At 34.5% G+C, this 21,143-nt stretch overlaps 2 protein-coding genes and 1 long non-coding RNA gene across 9 annotated transcripts; 2 read left to right on the forward strand and 1 right to left on the reverse strand.

The window, feature by feature from the left end:
• The first annotated feature begins 216 nt into the window (after window positions 1-216).
• On the forward strand, window positions 217-5,059 carry LOC100805185 (ras-related protein RABA5a). 7 transcript variants are annotated; one of them, XM_003536116.4, is made up of 5 exons: window positions 217-503; window positions 2,554-2,635; window positions 3,309-3,406; window positions 3,532-3,968; window positions 4,622-5,059. In XM_003536116.4, the coding sequence occupies exons 4-5, from the start codon at window positions 3,629-3,631 to the stop codon at window positions 4,951-4,953; spliced, it is 672 nt and encodes a 223-aa protein (XP_003536164.1). In that variant the 5' UTR covers window positions 217-503; window positions 2,554-2,635; window positions 3,309-3,406; window positions 3,532-3,628; the 3' UTR covers window positions 4,954-5,059. The 7 variants fall into 7 exon arrangements, with proteins under 7 accessions (XP_003536164.1, XP_040861712.1, XP_040861716.1 ...); XM_041005782.1 differs by having other exon boundaries at window positions 501-726; XM_041005777.1 differs by having other exon boundaries at window positions 501-558.
• A 471-nt stretch (window positions 5,060-5,530) lies between these two features.
• On the reverse strand, window positions 5,531-18,897 carry LOC100805728 (type II inositol polyphosphate 5-phosphatase 15). The gene is made up of 12 exons (XM_003536117.5): window positions 17,935-18,897; window positions 15,391-15,643; window positions 14,102-14,894; window positions 12,486-12,610; window positions 12,047-12,131; window positions 10,753-10,918; window positions 10,616-10,656; window positions 10,268-10,520; window positions 9,391-9,514; window positions 7,001-7,361; window positions 5,936-6,308; window positions 5,531-5,788 (listed from the first exon to the last, which is right to left on the reverse strand). Exons 1-11 carry the CDS (start codon window positions 18,674-18,676, stop codon window positions 5,949-5,951), a joined length of 3,303 nt encoding a protein of 1,100 aa, XP_003536165.1. The 5' UTR covers window positions 18,677-18,897; the 3' UTR covers window positions 5,531-5,788; window positions 5,936-5,948.
• Window positions 18,898-20,170: 1,273 nt separating this feature from the next.
• Window positions 20,171-21,109, forward strand: LOC121172886 (uncharacterized). The gene is made up of 3 exons (XR_005886659.1): window positions 20,171-20,304; window positions 20,503-20,620; window positions 20,740-21,109. It is a non-coding gene; the product is annotated as an uncharacterized lncRNA (long non-coding RNA).
• Window positions 21,110-21,143: the final 34 nt, after the last annotated feature.

Raw genomic sequence — 21,143 nt, forward strand, 5'->3', positions numbered from 1 at the left:
AACTATGACAAGGACAAGAGATGTCATTGATAACCAAATAATATTCCTAACTTCATCAAGATCTTTCCAGTAAATATAGATGAGTTAGATTAAAAAAATTAACAAAGGACAGTGTTTAAGTACCTTGAAAAGTGTTATTAACATTTTAAAAAAATTTACTTCAATATTTTAAATAAAGTGGGTAATAGAAAGAGACAGAAACAACTAGTAGTCAGTCCAAGAATATGATTTACTGGTTAAATTGGAACAATTGATCCAAGCCGGTTCATGGAATACTTGGCAATCCATGGTTAATTTACTAAAAAATATATTAAAAAAAGTACAACATCTCTTCACAGGCTTGTCAAATAAATGCTTTCTAAAAATACACGAGAAAGTAATTTACTTAAAAAGGAACTAAAAGAAAAAAGGAATTGATGCAGAGAAGGTACTAGTTTAGTTTCACCAAAATAACCCGCAGACGCAAACGTTGAAAACACATCCGTCTGCCCCAACATTACAAGGTAGATCCCTTCTCTCTTTTCTTCCTTTCCCCGTTTGTTTCCCTTCTTCTCTCAGGCAATTCCTCAATCACGCTTTTCCTTTTTTTTCCTTTTTTTTTTTTTGCAATTCCTTCGCAATTTTCCCTTTTCTTTTTCATTTTCCCCTCTTTTTTTCTTCTTCTTACGTGTTTTACACCGCGAAGAATAATTTGATTGATTGATTAACGCATCAGGAGAAATTTCAGTTACATTGCAAACTTATCTGAACTTGATTCAGTTTTCTATATGCTTCAGCTTTTGTATATTATTATATTATTATTTGTTTTTATTTATACTTTGCCTGACTTGTTGCATATATAATGTAATAGTTCGATTTCCGTGCCCTTGGTTTGCGTGTTTATCTGTTCGTGTTTGGGTAAAGAGAGTGTGTAGCCATATGATACATCATCATCTTCTTCTTCTTCTTCGTTCTGGACACGCGGCAATTAACATAGGGTTTGGGATTGATGCGCAGGTTACATGGCATGTTGCCGTTACTTGCTGAGTTTTATTTTGAAATTTGAATTGAAATAAGAATGTTGATTGTGAATGGTTTAACTGAACCCCTACTTTCTAGTTCATTCTCTTTTATTTTTTTCTTTTTTGTTTTGTTTTGAGTAGTGATTGCTACACAACTAGATACAATTAGCTATGAGTTTTAAAATGAGTCAGTTAGATTCAAAAGGAGTTGTAGGGACCACTCATTTATTGAAAGGTCAATTAATATTTGTATTGTGTGTGTGGAATGGGTGTGTTTGTTTTGGAGACAAATTTTAGAGAGAGAAATGCTGATTGAAAGAGTTAGGGTTAGGATGTATGTGTTTTTTGTCATAACTAAACAAGGTTGATTAGACACTTGGTGGATGGTAGTGCAAGGCACCGGGTAGGACTTGTCTTTATAAAGACATAATTAAAGAGGAGTTGTCTTTATAAAGACAATTAATAGACTTTGGGATGAGGAATTGATTGTTGAGTAGTATGAAATGATTTTAGAAAAGAGATTTTAAAACCAAAAGGTGAGGAGAAAATCAAGCATGCCCTTAATGTCTTCATATGAGTTCGTAGGAGGTTTCCTTTGTCTCCTTCATTACTATAACATGTTAAGTGTTCATTTAGATTATGTATTGTCTATGGCATAGCAATAATGAAAATCAGTGTGATGATTTTAATATAATGAGATGAAGACTTGTTTGGAGAATAGTTATCATTGCTGTTTCTAAGAATGGTGTTCAAAGATTCGAGAGGAATTCTTGTTAGGTAGTTATTGTTGGTTTGCCTCAACATGTTATATGAGGATCACGTTATTTAGGAGAATTTTTTAAAGATAAAAAGGAAAATGTTTTGTGAATATTAGAGGACATTATTTGTTATAGCCGTAAAAGAAGGGTCGTTTCATCTATGCTACTTCTTGGTGTATGTGGCTTGAGTAAAATACTTTGAAGTAATTTTCTCAGATCTGGCATGGGATGGGACAGGATCTTTTTTGTGGCCTCTCTTTGGTGTTTGGTACACTCTCTTCGAGGAAACTTTCATAACAAATGCGGAGGGACATACTATATTGACTATTGATGACTTTTGTTTTTCTTTTCTATCTTTTTTGTGCCTTTGTTTTGATGGATTTTGCTAGTTCTGTAATCTTTCATTCTTTGTTCTAATAATATTATCCTTTGTCCTTCCACCCAAAAACTAATTATAATAATTTGTCTCTTTTTTATAAAAGCTGGTTACATCCTTTATGCTCCATAAAATTACTGCACTCTGCAAACGTTAGCATCATTGTCTGAGACATGACAATATTTGAGGATTTCAACAACAACTACCATCCCTTATCCTATTAGATTGTATCATTCCCGGATCAAAACAACATAAAAATAATCTTAATTGATTCTTGAAATCATATTGCCTTTGGTTATAGATATGGGCCTACCTGACATCTCTTATTTAATGTTTAAGTTTTACCCTTTTGTATTGTTTAAGAAAATCACCTTATCTCTCAGTAAGAATTATCTAATTCATTTTTAATCAATACCAGGGTTTGAGATTATAAAGACTTGGTGGAAGGGTAAGCTAAAGTTGAAGAGTTGAGGGGAATACAAGAAGAGAAGGAGGTTGAGGTATTTTTATTTGTTGACTTTACCTTTTGCATAATTTTCTATCTAGATATCTAAGAAAATAACTATCGAAAATGATTTAGAACCCATCATTTTAGAGTTTACCTTGAAAATTTTTAAACTTACCATCACATGGGCTGTCCTTTGCCAACAATTATTTTTTGGGGTCAAATAAGTTCCCTCTAAAACAAAGAATGGATCGAAATATGTTTAGAAAGTCTCTGATCTCTGATCTTTTTCTCCTGCTTCCCTTCTTTTCCATCAAACTCGCCATTTTACCAATCTAATTGGGCTGTGGGAAGTGCTTGTTTGCAAGCCAAAACCTCAATTGCTGTTGACCCTATGTTAAATTATGGTACAGTTGAATTGTCATTATATATGAGATACTTTTATGGTTGAGAGTTCTGATATTTTAAACTTGCCCATCTCTTATCTGCTTGTTGGTTGTATTGCCAGATCTGTGGTTTAATGGACAATTGTTTCCATTTTTGGAAACAAATTTCATTTTGATTTGACTCTCACTTGAAGTAGCATTTCTTTTTCTCAAGAAACAGTAATGGAAAAAGAACTGGAAATAATTTACCGTTGAGAATACTCCCTAGATATGAATAGAAGTCATAGAATTAAACATAATACTTCATTGACAGTGGTGCTTTTTGGAAACTGATGCTTTCAGGTACTCAATAAAGTTTTGATTTGTTTGAATCGGGGGGCTTGATGCCAATGTTGGATACAGTTGTATGTGCTAGAAACAGTCAACAGTGGCTTCATAAGGTAAATATATTATATTCAAGATTCTTGTGGAACTGCAATGTGTTTCACTAATATAGCCTTCCTGTCTTCTGTAATTCTTTGTTAGCAGTCGCTCTTTTGTTTTCTGATCCTTGTTCTCATCTTAGGTGAAGGTGACATTCTAGTATTGGAAAGGGCCAGAGTCCATGATGATTATAGATGTTTGATTTTCCTCTACACACTGGCAATCCTTAGGTCTGACAGATGGCTTTTTATAATGAAGAAGAGAAGACTGAGGACTACCTCTTCAAGATTGTTTTAATTGGTGATTCAGCTGTTGGGAAATCAAATTTACTTGCACGATTTGCCAGGGATGAGTTTTATCCTAATTCGAAGTCAACTATAGGAGTAGAGTTCCAAACTCAGAAGATGGATATTAATGGAAAGGAAGTTAAAGCACAGATATGGGACACTGCTGGGCAGGAGAGGTTCAGAGCTGTTACATCTGCATATTATAGGGGTGCAGTTGGAGCTCTTCTGGTGTATGACATCAGTCGGCGCCAAACGTTTGATAGCATAGGCCGATGGCTTAATGAACTTCACAGTAAGAATTACAATTATGTTTGAACCCTTTTTACCATCTTGCAGTTTTTCTCATGCTTATTTTCTGTGAGGTTTCTGAATTAGGATGTTAACTTGTTCTTCAATTTGGTATTGGTACAATTTAGAAAAACATTATGCGATTATGATACTGAAATTTAATGGCTTATTGGTTCTTAATATGGTTCTATTGGTAAATAAACAAGATTATAATCTTTAGTCTTTCTCTTAAGATGATTCTGTTTTATTAGTTAATGAACATTATCTTATTGCATAAATATACACCTTGTAATAAACGTGGTTTAATATTAATTAGTAAAAAATGGTGATTTTGGTTTTTAGGCCTGTTTGGAAAACCCTTCTCCATAAACTAAAATTAACTTATACGTAGGTTAAAATGAAAAGCTAAATAAAAGAGTTTATACAAACTAGTTTATCCATAAGGTAAATTTGAGATAACTTCATTTCAATTTACTTTCTTATTTTCTTTTTTAAGTACTTGTGGATTAGTTTATCAAAATAGGACCTTAGTCATGAACATATATTGATAGGCCACTTGTATGTTTGTTTTTTCTTGCTTCAAAAACATATATTCACATATTCTGATTGTGAATGTTATAATACAAGTATTAAATGGACTGGTTTATTTATTAACAGCTCACTCTGACATGAACGTTGTGACAATACTTGTTGGGAACAAGTCAGATCTTAAAGATGCAAGGGAGGTGGCTACCGCAGAAGGCAAGGCCTTAGCTGAGGCACAGGGTTTGTTCTTCATGGAGACATCAGCTCTTGATTCATCAAATGTAGCAGCTGCTTTTGAAACTGTCGTTAAGGAAATTTATAACATCCTAAGTCGGAAGGTTATGATTTCTCAAGAGCTCAACAAACAGGATGTTACCCGAATTGAAAATGGAAAGACTGTTGTACTACAAGGGGAAGGGGACGTAGAGGCTGCCCAGTCAAAAAAAGGATGTTGTTCATCTTAGGTTTCGATACTATGTCGCCTCCAAAACTGAGTTTTTATTATGATTATTCAACCAATCCTGAAAATGTAACTCAGATATTCAAGATTTATCGTTAAATGTTCACTGAGATTTTGGAGTAGAATTGCTAATGCCATTGGAAGAATTACAAATGAAAAAGAAGAAAAAATAGTGCTTCTGGTTCTTAAAAGGCCACTGGAAAAATGTATAAGTAGTTAAAATTGAAAAGTGACTCATAATGAGATGCATTAAAATGTCCAAAATTTCCTTTATTTTATGTGCATGAAAAATCATATAGAAATATTTAGATATTTTTCTCTACTGTTAACTTTGAGAATATTTAGCTATTTTGCGGATGGTTATTCGAATAACTACATTTATAACTCAACTTTTTTTTGACGGCTCAAAGATTTGAACTTGTGAAATGTTGCAAAATAATGAAAATATAAATTCAGAAATTTTTTTCATTAATCAATCTTTCTTATGTAGTAGTATTTGACTAAGGTAAAATATAACAGGAAGTCGATTAACAAAATGGACTTCCATTGTACAAAATTCCAGGCACATAATGAGACAAATAGAAAGTTAAAAATATTAGAATATTTGTTGGGAGCAATCATCATCCAAACGACACAATCAACTATAGGTCACTGGATTTTCCCTTAAAATCGAAGCTTGTGTTGGTTGATATGGTACATAGTCATTTACAATTGGGCTCATTTCTGAATAAATTAAATAATGGATCAAGTAAAAAGCTGTCTCGCTACTTTGCCTTGCATTTGATTTCTTTCTGTACAGTTCTATCGGCTCGATGATTACAAGTTGGACCACAAGCTCCCTATGATAAAAAGAAAAGGAAGCCATTACCAAACATAATCAATGTGCTTATCATAGCAGCAAGCAACAAAACTTATTGCCTATTACAAGACCATCTATCGATTTTTTGTTTGTTGCTCCACTAAAAAACTAAGTTACAGGCACTTACGATAACTGCGGCTTCAAGGGCTATGCAATTTCTGTAGCTGGTCAACCACATCATAGGAACTGCTGAATGGTTGGAAATCAGATCGATGTAGTACAGTTCCTTGGATATGCCTGGAGCCGTCTGGTTGAGAGTCAATCAGAGATTTTTTCTGGGATGAATAACAGTGGTGAACACGGACTCGGTGATTTCTTGGCTGGATAGTGTAATTGCCATGCACCTTGACAACCAAAATAGCTTCCTTGTCTCTGGAGTCTTCACACCAAGAATTTTGTACGACACCATCAACAAACTCTTCTAGAGTCTGAAATTCCTCATGATGCACTGATACTTCAACAATTTGATCTGGTCTTATTATACCAGTTGCAGGACTCACCTGAATCATAAAATAAGCAAGTAATTATCGTGTGGTGAATTGCAAAGGAGAGAGATGCCCTATTTGAAGCAAAAAACAAAGTATCATGTTGATCCACATAAAGAATTTTGTCCTAGGAGTACACATTTTTGTAAAATATCCAATAGCCAGAGCCATTTTTTTCTAGAGGAGATTTTGGTTATCTTTTTTAAATTGCAGACCACATCACATGATGCGGCTTTAACAGCTCAGCCGCAGTGGCCACTATAACTACCACATTGAACCACTTTTTACACTAGAGCCTCTGTTTAGTCTCCTCACATACAAAGTTTTTTTTTTGTCTTCTCTCTCCCAGATATATTTGTTCCTAATCTTATCTTTTTCTTATATGTGCACTCATCAGCTTTAACATTCTTATCTTATCTACACACTTGAGGTTATATCTATAGTAATTAATACAATTTATATTTTATCTTTAATTAGCCTGTACAGATTGTTAAGCTTTTGAGAATTAAAAAAAGAATTAGACTCTTGAGGTTCCTGAATTAAACGTGATAAAGTATATATAGGAGCAATTTTATCCATCGTAATCATTAGATTAGAAATAAAAATTACTTGTTAGTTTCCGCTTTCAAATCTCTCTAGTTTTCAAGTTCCTTCTATAACCATAAATATGTACCAAAAAGAAATTTATTTTAAATAAAGAATATCACCTCAAGCCACCTTGGGAAGCCAAAGGAACCTCTCAACTGATGGTTAGTAGCCTTCTGATCCCCAGTAACAGTGGACTGACCTTCACAAATGATTTCAAACAAAGCATTGCCTTCCGCACATTTATTTGTAATACGCAAAATTAATGTGTCCTGGTTTTGAAGAATTATGTTGTTTGTACTAATGATAGTTTCAGGAATCTTGCATAATTCTTTCAGAAGATATTTAATTTTCTCATTAGACTCAAGAATCTCTCCAAATTCCTGCCTCCGGATTGGTTCATCTACTCGAGCAATATCTGTAGAAAATATGCAGCGGACAGGCTTGTGGTCACTATCTGTGACATCCATGCAAGCTTCATACCTATTAAGGTTAGATGACATTAATCAAAACAAAAAATGAAAGAAAAAGATGGTACTTCCCACTTATGCTTTTCTAAAATATTTTAGAGAGCAATGCTAAACAATTAGAAAAGTTTAAATTATATTTTGGCCCTATATTTTAATTGGGTCCTGATTCCTGAATGCAAAAAGTTTTCAATTCAGTCCTTATATGTACAATTGTTGGGGAAGGAGGAAATCAGAGACAAGATTGAATCCATGTGTTTACACAACAGAGGCTTGACTACATATGTTCTAACACAAATATCCTAAATACCTACTATAAATGATGAAAGGATGGTCATGTTTACATTATTCTGGAGTGAATAAACAATTTAGTCCCTGAGATTGTACCTATTTTTCATATTAGTCCCTAACTTAATATTAAATTCAAAATAGTCCCTATCTTTGCATAAGTGTTGCAAAATAGTCCTTCCGTTAAATTTTAAAGTAACGCCGTTAGTGAGGTCAATTTTAGTGCCACGTGGACTATCCACGTGGCACTAAAGGATGACGTGACATGACACGTGGACGTGCCTGATGCCACGTCATTTGATGATAACAAAACGAGTAAATAGACTATTTAGTCCCTGACTTTGTACCCCTGTTGCATATTAATCCCTAACTTAATGAAAAATTCAAAATAGTCCCTATCTTTTACATAAGTATTGCAAAATAGTCCTTCCGTTAAATTTTAAAGTAATGTTGTTAGTAAGGTCAATTTTAGTGTCACGTCATTTGATGATGATAGAATGAGTGACTTCTTCAAATTTGATGGTTTTGAACCAATTGAGACATATATACGAAAAAGAACTCACACACACTTACACAAATAAAAAGAACCAAAAATCCACAGCAACAACCTTATCTCTGTAGCTGTCAACACCAATGGGCGAGGTCTGCATAACCATTCTCTTTTCCTCTTTTTTTTTTACTTCAATTACCATCAATGTATCATTCTGGATTCTGATTTTTTTTGTGTGTTTTGAATAGGAAGAGAAAAAACCAGAGGAAAACAAAGTGGATGAGAAAAAAGCAAATGAAGAAGAAAAGAAAGAAGAAGAGAAAAAACCAGAGGAATCAAAAGATGACAAGGAATCCAAGGAGGAATCTGCGCTGCCAGAAATCGTGCTAGGCACAACCTTTGCAATGCATGGACACTTTAAGCATGATTTCTGGCATCTTTTAAGTTAGGGACTATTTTGCAACACTTATGCAAAAGATAGGGACTATTTTGAATTTTTCATTAAGTTAGGGACTAATATGCAACAGGGGTACAAAGTCAGGGACTAAATTACCTATGTACTCGTTTTGTTATCATCAAATGACGTGGCATCAGACACGTCCACGTGTCATGCCACGTCATCCTTTATTGCCACGTGGATAGTCCACGTGGCACTAAAATTGACCTCACTAAAGGCGTTACTTTAAAACTTAACGGAAGGACTATTTTGCAACACTTATGCAAAGATAGGGACTATTTTGAATTTAATATTAAGTTAGGGACTAATATGCAAAATGGGTACAATCTCAGGGACTAAATTGCCTATTCACTCCATTATTCTGTCAATTGATCATTTGATGAGTGTATATGAGACCTTCTAGTCTCATGATGAAACACAGAATAGGAGGCAATAGGCAATGTTGATGATCACAAATTAAGTGTCATTTGCATAATCTCATGAGTTGAAATTGGTATCCATAAATGAAATGTGGGGGGGGGGGGGGGGGGGGGTGTCATACATGGAATAGGATTGCCTCCCATCTAACCATAAATAATATGTTGAGGAAAAAGAAAATCAGAGATACATGAATTGGGTCCGTGTGTCTAAATTATATAGACATAAAGTATTTACAAGAGAGGACGAGCCCTCACTTATCTAGGATGAGCCCAAGCACAAATTGCCAAGAAAAATAAAACTTATCTAGGAAAATATATACAGTCCTTCTGGCAGGGTGTTTTACTCCATATACCCAAATAACAATAAAATATAAGCTATTAGAGCACTCACTGTAATACTGAGGAGACAATGGGACACTCTAAACTGCATTCAGACACCAATGAAGTGCAGCTATCACGATACAAAATTCTGTCACACCAAGCAGGGATGCGTTTCTTTTCACCAGAATCATACCCTTCAAGAAAGAGGTCACACAATCTGAAGTCATACCCTTACAAATTTTGAAGCAGCATCGATGAAAGTACAAATATAAGAGCAGCAATGTTTTTTTTGTGTAAAAAGCAGCAATATTTTAACTTGAAATAATTCACCTTTCAATATCGAATTGTTAAAAGAGTTATTTTTGTGTCGTGTTAGCATTAGGTTATTGAAAATCCAAATGTACTCCATGCTTCATTGTACTGCAGTCTTAACCTAGTAATATATGGGGAGACAGCCATTTAGTTATCCCATTACAGTATTATTTCTCCAACCTCCCTCACTCTCCCTCTACAAGTTACAAGCACCCAAAAAGATGAAAAATTTAAATCCTATTATTCAGAGTCTCTGATATCCTTTTTTCCTCTTCCCTATGTGTTCTACAATTTTAACAATTCATATATAGCCATCTGTGAAGAGGGCTGTGAAAATCATTACTTATGGTGTGGTTGGAATTTTTCACTTCATAAAAATCTGGATATATATTGTTCTTTTCTCCTACCCTGTACTGTACCCTGTGCATGTTATTGGTCTACAAATAAAAAAAATGGAATTGGAACTGCATAATTTGCAGAAATGCTCTATTCTGGAGTCATGATTAAAGCAGAAATTTAGCAACCCAACCCACATCTTTTATAATTGACTGTTTCCATCTCACTTTTTAATGCTAAAGTTTCCTTGCAAGTTCATGAGACCATTTGTGTGTTTTTGTTTTGGGCAGGGGGCCAACCTGCCAAACCAGCTTGGTGCCGTTCAAACTTGTATGTGGGAGGAAATGTTATAACTGCTTCACGCATTCCTTGGAAGACATTCCCAGCTTCCATTTCTGCTCGAAGTTGGTCCCTTTCTCTAAGCCAATCAAAGCATCTTTGAGAAACAAAATCTCTTGCTTCGTCATAAGAAATGTCATCAAGGCGATAATTAAAATCACCAAGAAACACAACCATGTCTGCCTCAGATAACTCGGGCATCCCTTCTGCGGACTGGAAACCAATCTCAAGAATCAATGCTTCATCCAACAATCTGAGTGCATCATAAAGCATTACTTATATGAATAAAGTGGACAGCATGTACATACATTTGTACCACGAAACGTTGGAACAGAAGATGAAGTGCCAGCTGCAAGGACCAATGGCAAGCCAGATCTATCAACAGGCCAAAATATATACATAGATAAGGAAAATGAGAAAAACAGGAATAGGCACAGCAAATTACCAGCTGTAGTATTTAAGAGGTTTGTTGGCCGACTGAAGGACATTGTTCGGTATACATGATCAAAATCTGCATTGCGACGACCAACTGCATCTAAATGTGCAGCAAAGTGACAATTAACGAAGCACATTATCCGATCATACACTCTAATTCTCAAACCAACAGCTCCCTGGTGAAACAAACATCTCCTCCCATGTCAATGGTCAGAACAACAAAAACTGAAACAAAAAGAAGATACCTAAAAAAACTATTGTTAATTGGAAAAACAAAATCCACATTTATAGAACAGGTGACGGTGTCGCCAATAGCACCTCCATGGCATGGCATTCAACGTGGCACCATGGCATGTAGCATGAGATACCAAAGTGGTTGAAAAGTGCATGACACCTAGCTTTTGATTTCCTTCAAAGATCTTTAGAACAGAAACCTTCACTGACAATGTCGGAATCATCATTAAAGTATCAAACCTACTCCATACTATATTTTCTTCCAATGTTTTGATTTTGTTGCTGAAATCTCATAGAAAATTGCTATGTGTTTTGTCTCTCCCTGTTCCTCCTGTTCTTCAGTTATTATTATATTCAATTTTTCATAGTTCTATTTTTTTTTCTTTTGGATGAAATGGTTCCATGCTTCAATATGGCAACTAGCATGCCATGTGCTATGGTGCACACTTACTACCATTGACATCCATATGCCATAGAAAACACTGTAGTGCTTTGCTGAATGGTGATTTTCAATATTTGGACCAAATTAATAATGAGTACACCAGAGCATGTCATGTCATAACTGAAACACATATTTCCAATATCTATGAGAAGACTTGTAGGTCCTATTGGCTTTATATGTGTGTGTTGCATAATGATGAAACTCAAGCCAAAGTCATCAACTAATACCATACTGGCTATCCCTCTTACGTAGACACAATTAGAGACAGTTTTAATCGTTATGCAATATGTTAATTGCAGACCACACAGAAGCAAATTACGTCATGGGTTTGCATTACGAAACTTGTAGAATGGAAATCTTTGACTCTGTTTGCTTTTACTTGGAATTGCAACACACCATAAAATCTAGTAGAGAATCTAGCAACAGCCTGATATATTTAAATATCCATGTTAGATTGTTCAACAAAACCAAAGCTGACAATTACGAGATCCATGATCATGACCAACTGCCATATCTTAATACACCCTTTGTTAGAAAAAATAGTGATAGAATCATAGATAGAAACACAAGAAACTAAGTCAAAACTAATATGCAAAGCAAAACAGCAGAGCAGACAGTACCGGCCCACCTTATTGCCAATAGCACGTCCGAAGCCACATGGAACTGCTGCCACTTCAACATCCCCAACATGAAATCTAATGTTGGTTTTAACCCTGAAAAAGAAAATTTCAACTACTATAGGCAAAGAGAGCAGCAAGGAAGAATTTAGATAAGAAAGACAAAAATTAAAATCAAAGGAGGAAAATAGTTTATATGTCTATTCAGGATACAATTAGGAACCCAATCTTTAGTGATCCATATCCATATCTACCAAACCAAAATAGAATTCATAACAAGTAGGAAGGAAAGTAGACAATAATCTGACATAACACAAGCAATTTAACAGACCGATGCATGTTAAATTGCTTAAATTTAACAATGTCATATTGCCTTAACAAACAACAGGCATTATTTCTGACGTATTAAAGCTTCACCAGCTCACACTACTCCTACTCATAGATACTCACCACACAGCAATGACCAAGCCAGCAAGTTGCCTGGATCCAATACGTTCAAATGTTGAACCTTCATCTAATGTTTTGCCTATCATATCCAGCCACCACTGCCCAACAGAACTTCCCTCCAATCCTACCTATATATTTGTGAGATGAGGGCTTAGAGGAGGGTTATGAGCAAGAAAAGTTAGGCAAAACCATTCATTATACTATATATATTATATACATAAAACATGATGACTATCATGACAGAATACTGACAATGATGCATGAACAATCCAACCATCCATAAAATTCCCATTGAATGAAAATTACAACAGAAATCTATAATGATTTTCAGTAATCCATATGATAATCAGAAGAAAGACTCAATACAAGACATTCTTAATCATTTTGATGTGGAGCTCTATTATAATTGATCAATCCAAGAAACTCCCCAACCATTTCTGAGTTCCTAATGCAATATCATGGATTCAAAATCAAGTGGATGAATTATAGAATGAAGAAGCCCAGGATTACGAGCAGATAAAAGGATACAGGATTTAGTATTTAATGCAGCATAATTGAGAAGAATCATTTTCAGCAGTGAATGGTGTTCGTGGCCAAAAACGTAAGGAGGTTTCGGCTGCAATGATTTCATTGCATAGTTTCCTGAATTTTTAACCAGGTAAAAGAGACAAGATAAATAGCCCACAAGTAATTTATCCTTTTTTTCCCCCTAGAATAAGAATTAAGAAAATATATTCTTAATATCTAAAACACCTGAAAAGTCAAAATTTCCAAATTACTACTACATAATACCATAGCCTGTGGGTTCCTTTGTGTCTCCCCTTCTAAACCATTGCATGTCACTCTTGCTACACAATAACCTGCCATAGCTCTGACAGAAAAAAATTTCACCCGATCCCCTCCCTCCCATCCCATTGCTCTTTTTCTCTTGTCCAGTTTTTATAATGACCATGTCGATCTAGTACTCAAGTCGTCTCAAAGGACATGTGGGACTCATTGATGTGCTCAAAGTTGAAAGTATGAAGACTGTACTGTGAAGGTAAGCCACCTGACATAAAGGTTTAGATTATTTGGCCTAAACAGGGTCCCTTTTCCGTAACCTTTATTATTTTTCCTTGTGAACATAATCTAACAGGAAATTTTTTGGAAGTGAAAGCTAAAAAGTTTGAAAAAGGGCAATAAGATAAAAGTCAGTCTTTCTCAAAGTGTAGTTATGGAAGTAACTACAACAATTTTAAAAAGCTTTAAAGAAAATTTTTACAGAACAAGGGTATTACAGTCATTAAATTGTTCTTTCATTTCATTTGTACTTGATTTTGTGATACCAATTAAAGGCATGACATAAAATCACCATTTCATTCCTAACCATTGAAAAGATGAAAATAGGTGATACTGGTAGTAGAGTAGAGAATAAGAACCATGCATGCAAGTTATCAGCTCTAACTGCCAACATGATATCCCACAAGTATTTTGGTAAATTCAAATGTATAAAAGTTAAACCTTATCAAAAAGAAAAAACTAACCATAATTCACACAGCAACTACTTCGCTTACAACTACTAGTTGTCTAATAATAACACTACCGATTTTCTAGTATTATTACAGAAAATGATGACTTACAGTTTCTTTAGCTGCAGACATTGCAAGAAATCCAGCACCCATTTCAACCTCTTGCAGCCCAACAACAACAAGGCTAACATCTGACACCACAGAACCTAGCCATGAAGTAAGGGAATCTAGAGATGCTTTTCCTTGTCCAACATTCCAAGTGCCACTCAATATTTTTATATTTTCTATTTTAGTATATAAAAATTCTTTGCCACCCAATTCTGAACGCAATATGCTATCAAGGGGTCCTGGGGAGGTGATGTTCCATCCACGTATGCCACCATGGTTAGCCAATGCAAATACATAACCAGCGCCAACTGTCATTTTTACAATTGGACTGCCATGAGCCACCCATCCCCCAATTAGATTACCCTTGAGGTCCAATACCTGAACAGTGCCAGACACATAGCCTACCCAAATTTGCATGCCAAAAGTACAAAAACACTGAATGGCAGATGAATGGTAAAGAAAATCTTGTATGCGATTTCCATTTCCATCCCATTGCACCAGTAAGCCACTTGTACACCCTGTCCAAATCATTCCATCTATTGTTACCACTAGTGCTTCAATTCTCCGGTGATCATCCCCAAAGCCTCCCTTTGCTGCAACTCGACGAACAGCATCTGCTGCCCCCATTATGGCATTACGTGAACGCTGAAAGAACCCAATGGAACTTTGTGTTTTGTCTTTCCTTGAACTTGAAACAAGCTCCACTGAAAAGTCTTGAATTGAGGACACATCCAACCGATTCTCAATCTGTCCTTCTGAATTGAAAACTTTCAGTAGCTCTCTTGTACGAGCATCCCTGCAATTTAACAAGCACTAGCATACATTAAAGTGAAAGTTATTAATATGCACACACAAGTAATGCAAAAAGAAAAGAGTAAGGATCATATGACACTGAAGTCTCAGTCTATTTATGATGTCTTTATACATCCCATGCACATTGTCATATGATCCTTAATATTTTATAAGGATTTATATCATAGAACCAAAGTCTTATTTTTAGCAAGATTCAAGCCAATTCATAGAAGTTTAAAAGAATATCTGTCCGTAAATTAAAAAGGCTAAGGCACTTTCTTAATATAATAATACACTAGCAGTATATACATATTTCCTATCTTTCTAAAATAATAGAATGTGTATTTACTATTTACTATTTTTTACAAAAGTAAGTCGTGAACACAAGATAGGAAAAATCCTAAAATAATTAATTATACTTGAATGCCTAAATATAAAAGAATCAACCCATACTAATGTTCAATGCTAACACCATGAGAGTTTTGAAGGGAAAATCTCACCACAAAGCAAATGAAAAATAGCCAGCACTCCACACCTTTGCTCTCAAATTATCAGATACTAAGTACTTTACATCTGAAGTTAGCATGTTACTGAAGCCATTTGTAGATAGCTGGCTCCTTAAGTCAACATAGGACCTCTCCACGAATATGACAGCACTGTGCCTTTCCTCCTTAGTAAGATGAATAGATTTTTCAACAGCCTCCCAAGGCCATATTTTTATACCTCCTCCTTCTGAACCCGACCACAGATCCCCTGGATTAACAAAATGAAAAGAGATAGAATAATGTATAACATTCACAACAAGCATGTGAATCAACCAACGAACATCAGGTCCCACAGGCAATTTATTAGAATTTCTTTTATATTAATATTAGTAACCTAAATATCAGCAGTTAATTTTCATAAATTAGCACTCCAAGTAATCTTAATTAGTTTGGATTGGCCACGTACATGTTTGAGTAAACAATTTAATTAAGTGCTTATTCAAAAAAAAGTTTATCACTTGAGAGCTTATGCCATGAACACTTGAAAAACATCATGCAAAATTATTGAAATGGGATAAAAAAAACTATAAAAAAAGTCATGAGATACTTTTGTAAACTTAAACCGAAATATCTTCAATTTTCAAGTTAAGTGCTTACATCATAAAACAAGTCCAAAGAAGTTTTGCAAAAGTTCTTCCAAATGCTCAAAATAGCTTGTAATCAAAATCGTTTCACCTAACTTATGTTGGAGTTCTCTTTTTCTTAAAAAAAAACTTTTAAAAAGGTAGTTATTTTGAATAAAGAAAACTTTATGAACTTTTTAAAAGAAAATAAAAAACTAGTTTTAGATGCTTTTGAATTCTACTTTTTCTTCTTTATTTTAAATCTCAAGATAAAAAAATACACTATACACAAAATTTAAAATTAAAAGTAACTTCTAAGATTAAAAAACTACTCCCTCTATTTCTTTTTACCTGTCCATTAAAGATAATAACACACAGATTAAGCAATGGAATTAATATCTTTGTTTATAATAAAATTATTAACATGACTTCTACTATTTTATTTTATTTGTTCATTTATAGTATGTAAAGCATTTGAGAATTAAGTGAAGATGAGTTCATACTTAAAAAATAGTAACTAATATTATCTTAAACTTTTAAGTGGAGAGATAAATAGAAACAAAATCTTCTTTCAAAGGTAAACAGATAAAAAAAATGGAGGGAGTTACCAAACAACTTTAACTTTAGAACAAATAATCCTTGCACCAACACCATAACACTTTTACATTATCATCCAATCATAAATAAACCAGTATCTATAATCTATAACTTCTATAACAGTGATTTTACTTTTTGTCTCCACATTTTTTGGACTATTTTGTCCTTTAACTAACATTATAAACTACACTGAGGAATGTAAAAAAAGCCACCCCACTAACTACATATAAAGTCCAATTTCCAAATAACTGTATACTCATTTCCTATTTAACCTCCATCATCATCTCTATTTTATTTTTATTTTTAAGAAAATATAGGGAGTGGAGAGACACTGAGACTCATATGATAAGTTTGTTGACTTTCACGGTAACTACCTTAAAAATCAAATGAAAAATGATTTCTAATACCAAGGCAGTGTAGAAACTTTTACACTGAAAATACATGTCTTTTAAACTCTTAACTTTAAATTTAAACTCCCCTTTAATTTCAATTTTTCTATATGAATTATTTTTAATTTTCAATTTTAAAGCATTAGCTTGTAATTGAGGGAAGAAAAAAGCCTTAATTACTGATTTGGTCCCTGAATTATTTAAAATGGCTCAATTTAGTCCCTAAATTTCCAAACACTCCAATGAGATCCTCTAATTTTTAAAAATGTTTTGATCTGGTCCTTTCCTTCTGACGGTTTTCACTTATGAATAGGAGCGGTTTTCATTAATGGTGTCAGTTTCAATTTGACGGAGAGAACCTAATTCAAGCTTTACAAATTAGAGGTCCTGATTGGGACGTTTGAAAATTTAGGAACCAAATTGAGTCACTTTAAATAATTTAGGAACCAAATTAGTAATTAAGAGCATCTTTAATAGGGGTTTTTAAGCTTAAGAACCCCGTGCATCAGATCTACTACTATTCTTGCTTAAGAGTTCTTCATGCTAGAGGTTGAATTCCAGGGAAAGAACATTCAAGAACTCTATTTTTTTTTCAAAAAATATTATTTTTTAATGTCATTTGAGAGAAAAGAAAGGTTTTTTTTGTTCGTGCAAGTAAAATCCAAGAACTCAAATCGGGTTCTATCACTAGACTAAAAAATGACAAAAGTTCTTACATCATATGTGGTATCATGGGACTCATATAAAGTAGTCCAAGAATCCAAAATGAGTTCTTCCAGTAAGATGCTCTAAGTGAAGGAAAAAAAAATCAAGGTATACACCAAGCTAGGGTAGATAACAGCCTAAATTTATCCTAATCTAAACAAGCCTAAATTTATCCATAATCTAAATAAAGCCTAAGTCTAATAATAGTAGAGCAGTAAAGTTAACAGTGAAGAGTGAAGAATGACCATATGAGGTGAAGGTAAGGGAAAGAACAGGTCCACGGTGAGCATGCCAAGACAAGCTTTCCGTAAACCGATTGCTCCAATCGCAGTTGTCGTTGTTATCATCATCATCATCCATCTTCCAGCACCTAATCTTCCCATCCTTATGTCCACTCCAAACCAACCTGTTCCCCTCATCCGCAACCAAACACAACGCCGGCGAAGTCCACACCGACTCCCGAAACGGCGCACTCTCCTCGTCCCCGCTTCTCGCAACAACTTCTTCTCCTCCGACGCCGCACCACGACGCGTACAGATCCTTGAAGTTCCAGAATCTCACGCCGCACTCGGAAGCCGCCCAGAGCTGCGACTGGCTAGAAACAATGTTCCTCAGGAAACGTCCAATCTGAGTCTCCCGCAGCGGGTGCGGCCGCAGTTCAAGGCTCGGCGGCCGCGCCGGGTGCACCGCCCCGCGCGCGGGAAGGCGGAAGATGCCGGCGCCGCCTCCCTTCGCGACGAACTCCGGCAGAGGCGCCGCACGGGAGCCGGAGGAGTGGCGGCGGTGGCCGTGGTCGGCGGAGAGCTTCCGGTCGAGAAACTGGAGCATGTAATCGAGGCGGCGGTTGGTGGATTGGATGGAATTGGAGGGCGAAACGTCGTCGTCGGAAGAGGAGGAGTGCAAGTATATTCTAGAAGAAGTTTCACGGTCGAACGAGGCGACGTCGTTTTGGCGGAGTAGTGGTGGTGGTGGTGATGATGGATCCATGGAATTTGAATCAATTACGTTTCGTTGACGATCGGAACAGTGGGAGAAAATATAGCGTGTGCGATGTTAATTGTGGTTTGTTTGACTCTGAGGGAGTGGAAGTTTGGTCTGAAGCGGAGAGAGACCAAGCAAAATTCCAGCTGAGACGAGACACCTCACGCCTGTTCCAACAATCCACACTATTCTTTCCAGAGTTAAACTATTAATTTCAAATTCGGATTATTTAATAGCTTAGATCTTATATTTTATTTTTAATTGATTCGTCCCAATGATTTCATGCAATATAATACATTTTTACTATTTGTTTAAACTTTTTTCTTAAATATTAAATATGCACCTTACCAATATTGGGTTTTTTTTTAATATTTAACTGAGTCTCTTGTTTATATGAAGAAAAAAATATTAAGATACTGGATTATTATTGTGTTTTTATATTTTCAATGATCAGTACATATTATTTGTAAATTACTAAATTCGTCTTTATGAAAGTATGTGATGCTCACAAGCAATCCTTAAAAGATAGAAAACCAGTATTTATACTTGGGGCTATATTTGGGGCAAGTTTTTGCTATGTTGGAAATAAATTATAATTTATATTCAAATATTTTTAAAATGAAATTTGTAATTAAAATTAATATGAAAATCAAATAAATAACTTTTTCAATTTTACACTCTTATAAATATTTAACTATTTAAATTGATTATTTTTGTTTGAGTAAAATATATATTTTACTTTTAATTAAAAACTATAATCCTTTAGTTGAATTGTTTTTAATATTATATATATATATATATATATATATAGCAAATGTTATTTATTTTTTAAATATATTAAGCAAAAACATTAATTAATTATATAAAAATATTATTTTGTATCATATCAGAAGTAAAAAAAAATAGAATTGTTGTGTAACCCTTTGAATTCATAATAGGAAATGCAAATTTTAATTATTTAACATATCTCTGTTACATTTCATCAACGTTTAAACATGATCCAGTATTTTATGATCTCCACCATAATTATCACTTTTGACAAATATAAGAATGATTATAAAAAAAAAGAACAATTCTAGTGATAGAAAAGAACCAATTCGATTCAATTTATTGGATCATTCCAAATCCTTAAAGATTTGAGTCAATGGCCTATTACATTATCCTACTTCTTCCGTGTCCAATCTACACAATGTGTTTCATATCCCTCAAATAAAAAAAATATGTCAAGCCCATTTACACGTCATAAGATTAGAATTGATATAATCATAACTCACAACTCTGACTGGGTCGACCCATTAACTCATAAATCGGATACCCAACCAGTCTGAACATGCATTTTGATTGGTTATGCACTTGAACCGGTATAAACCGGTTTAACTCGGCTGGTTTGTAGCAAAATTGGTGACTTACTAAGTTATCTATGAACCGGTTCTACAATCTCTTACAAGCTTTTTATATTCTTTATAGTTCACCATTATTTGTTTTTTCTTCTTAAGTACCGAACCATGGATGCATGAATTGATAGTTTCATTTTGCAGAACGAAGATGGTTCCAAAGATGAGTACAGAGTTTGGAATCCTTTTCCATCCAAGTTGGCTGCTGCCATCCTTGGTGGAGTTGACAACATATGGATTGTAAGATTGTGTCTTTACAATGCGTGCTATGTTTGTGTAATTTAATTATCTTTAATTCTCTACATCTTCAGTATCAGTGACTTCTGGCTTATGTAATTTCCCGGCTTTGCCACCTTCAAGTATAAATTTTATGCCACTAAAGCATGTAATATTTTTCTATGACATTCAATTTATTGTTAATCAAATGTTTGAAATCAGGTGTTGCCTCCTATAGTACAAAAGCACATGATTCAACTCATACTTTCTCACGTAATACTTTGTGGTATCTGTACCTCCTTCTAGAAGTGATGTTCTTCACCCATGTGATGCTATGGAGGTATTGATCGATAGTGACAGGCTTTGTCATTCCTGAATGCATATTGGATCTATTGTGTCAATGTGTACATTTCACTGACAAGGCATGCCTTTTTTATTCTTGTTTTCTTTAATCTATAGGATGTGGCAATTGCCTATAGATTCAACGCGATTAAGAATCAAGCAGTAGATAATAAAGGCTCAAAGAGGTTAGCTGCTTCCTTACTCTACTTCACCTGAATGAGCTCAATGATCTTATTAGAAAGAGGTATAAATCAAAATAACATATCACAATACTCCTGTTATTGAAGCAGCCAAAATTCATTTTTTTTTTTGTTAGATTTTATCACATTTATTTTTGTTGAATTTTGTAATGTGGATCATTTTATTATCTTTGCACCTTTATTTTGTCTGCTCTTTTTAACTAGGATAAAAATGATATATTGATATTATTTTCTTTATTTTTTTACTTGAATTCATATAATTTAATTTTTAAATTTAACATTCAGGATGTGCGGACTAGTCTTGTGCCTGTCATTTTGGAA

The sequence above is a fragment of the Glycine max genome, chromosome 10 (assembly GCF_000004515.6).
Source record: "Glycine max cultivar Williams 82 chromosome 10, Glycine_max_v4.0, whole genome shotgun sequence".
Taxonomy (NCBI): Eukaryota; Viridiplantae; Streptophyta; class Magnoliopsida; order Fabales; family Fabaceae; genus Glycine; species Glycine max.

Excerpts from the sequence above, each read along its gene's own strand:
- LOC100805185 (XM_003536116.4), top strand. The coding sequence starts at position 3,629 with ATGGCTTTTTATAATGAAGAAGAGAAGACTGAGGACTACCTCTTCAAG. Across the intron at positions 3,969-4,621 it reads ATGGCTTAATGAACTTCACA|CTCACTCTGACATGAACGTT; the intron begins GTAAGAATTACA and ends ATTTATTAACAG.
- LOC100805728 (XM_003536117.5), bottom strand. The coding sequence starts at position 18,676 with ATGGATCCATCATCACCACCACCACCACTACTCCGCCAAAACGACGTC. Across the intron at positions 10,657-10,752 it reads CCTCTTAAATACTACAGCTG|CTGGCACTTCATCTTCTGTT; the intron begins GTAATTTGCTGT and ends TGGTCCTTGCAG. Across the intron at positions 7,362-9,390 it reads ATTGTCTCCTCAGTATTACA|GTATGAAGCTTGCATGGATG; the intron begins GTGAGTGCTCTA and ends TAACCTTAATAG.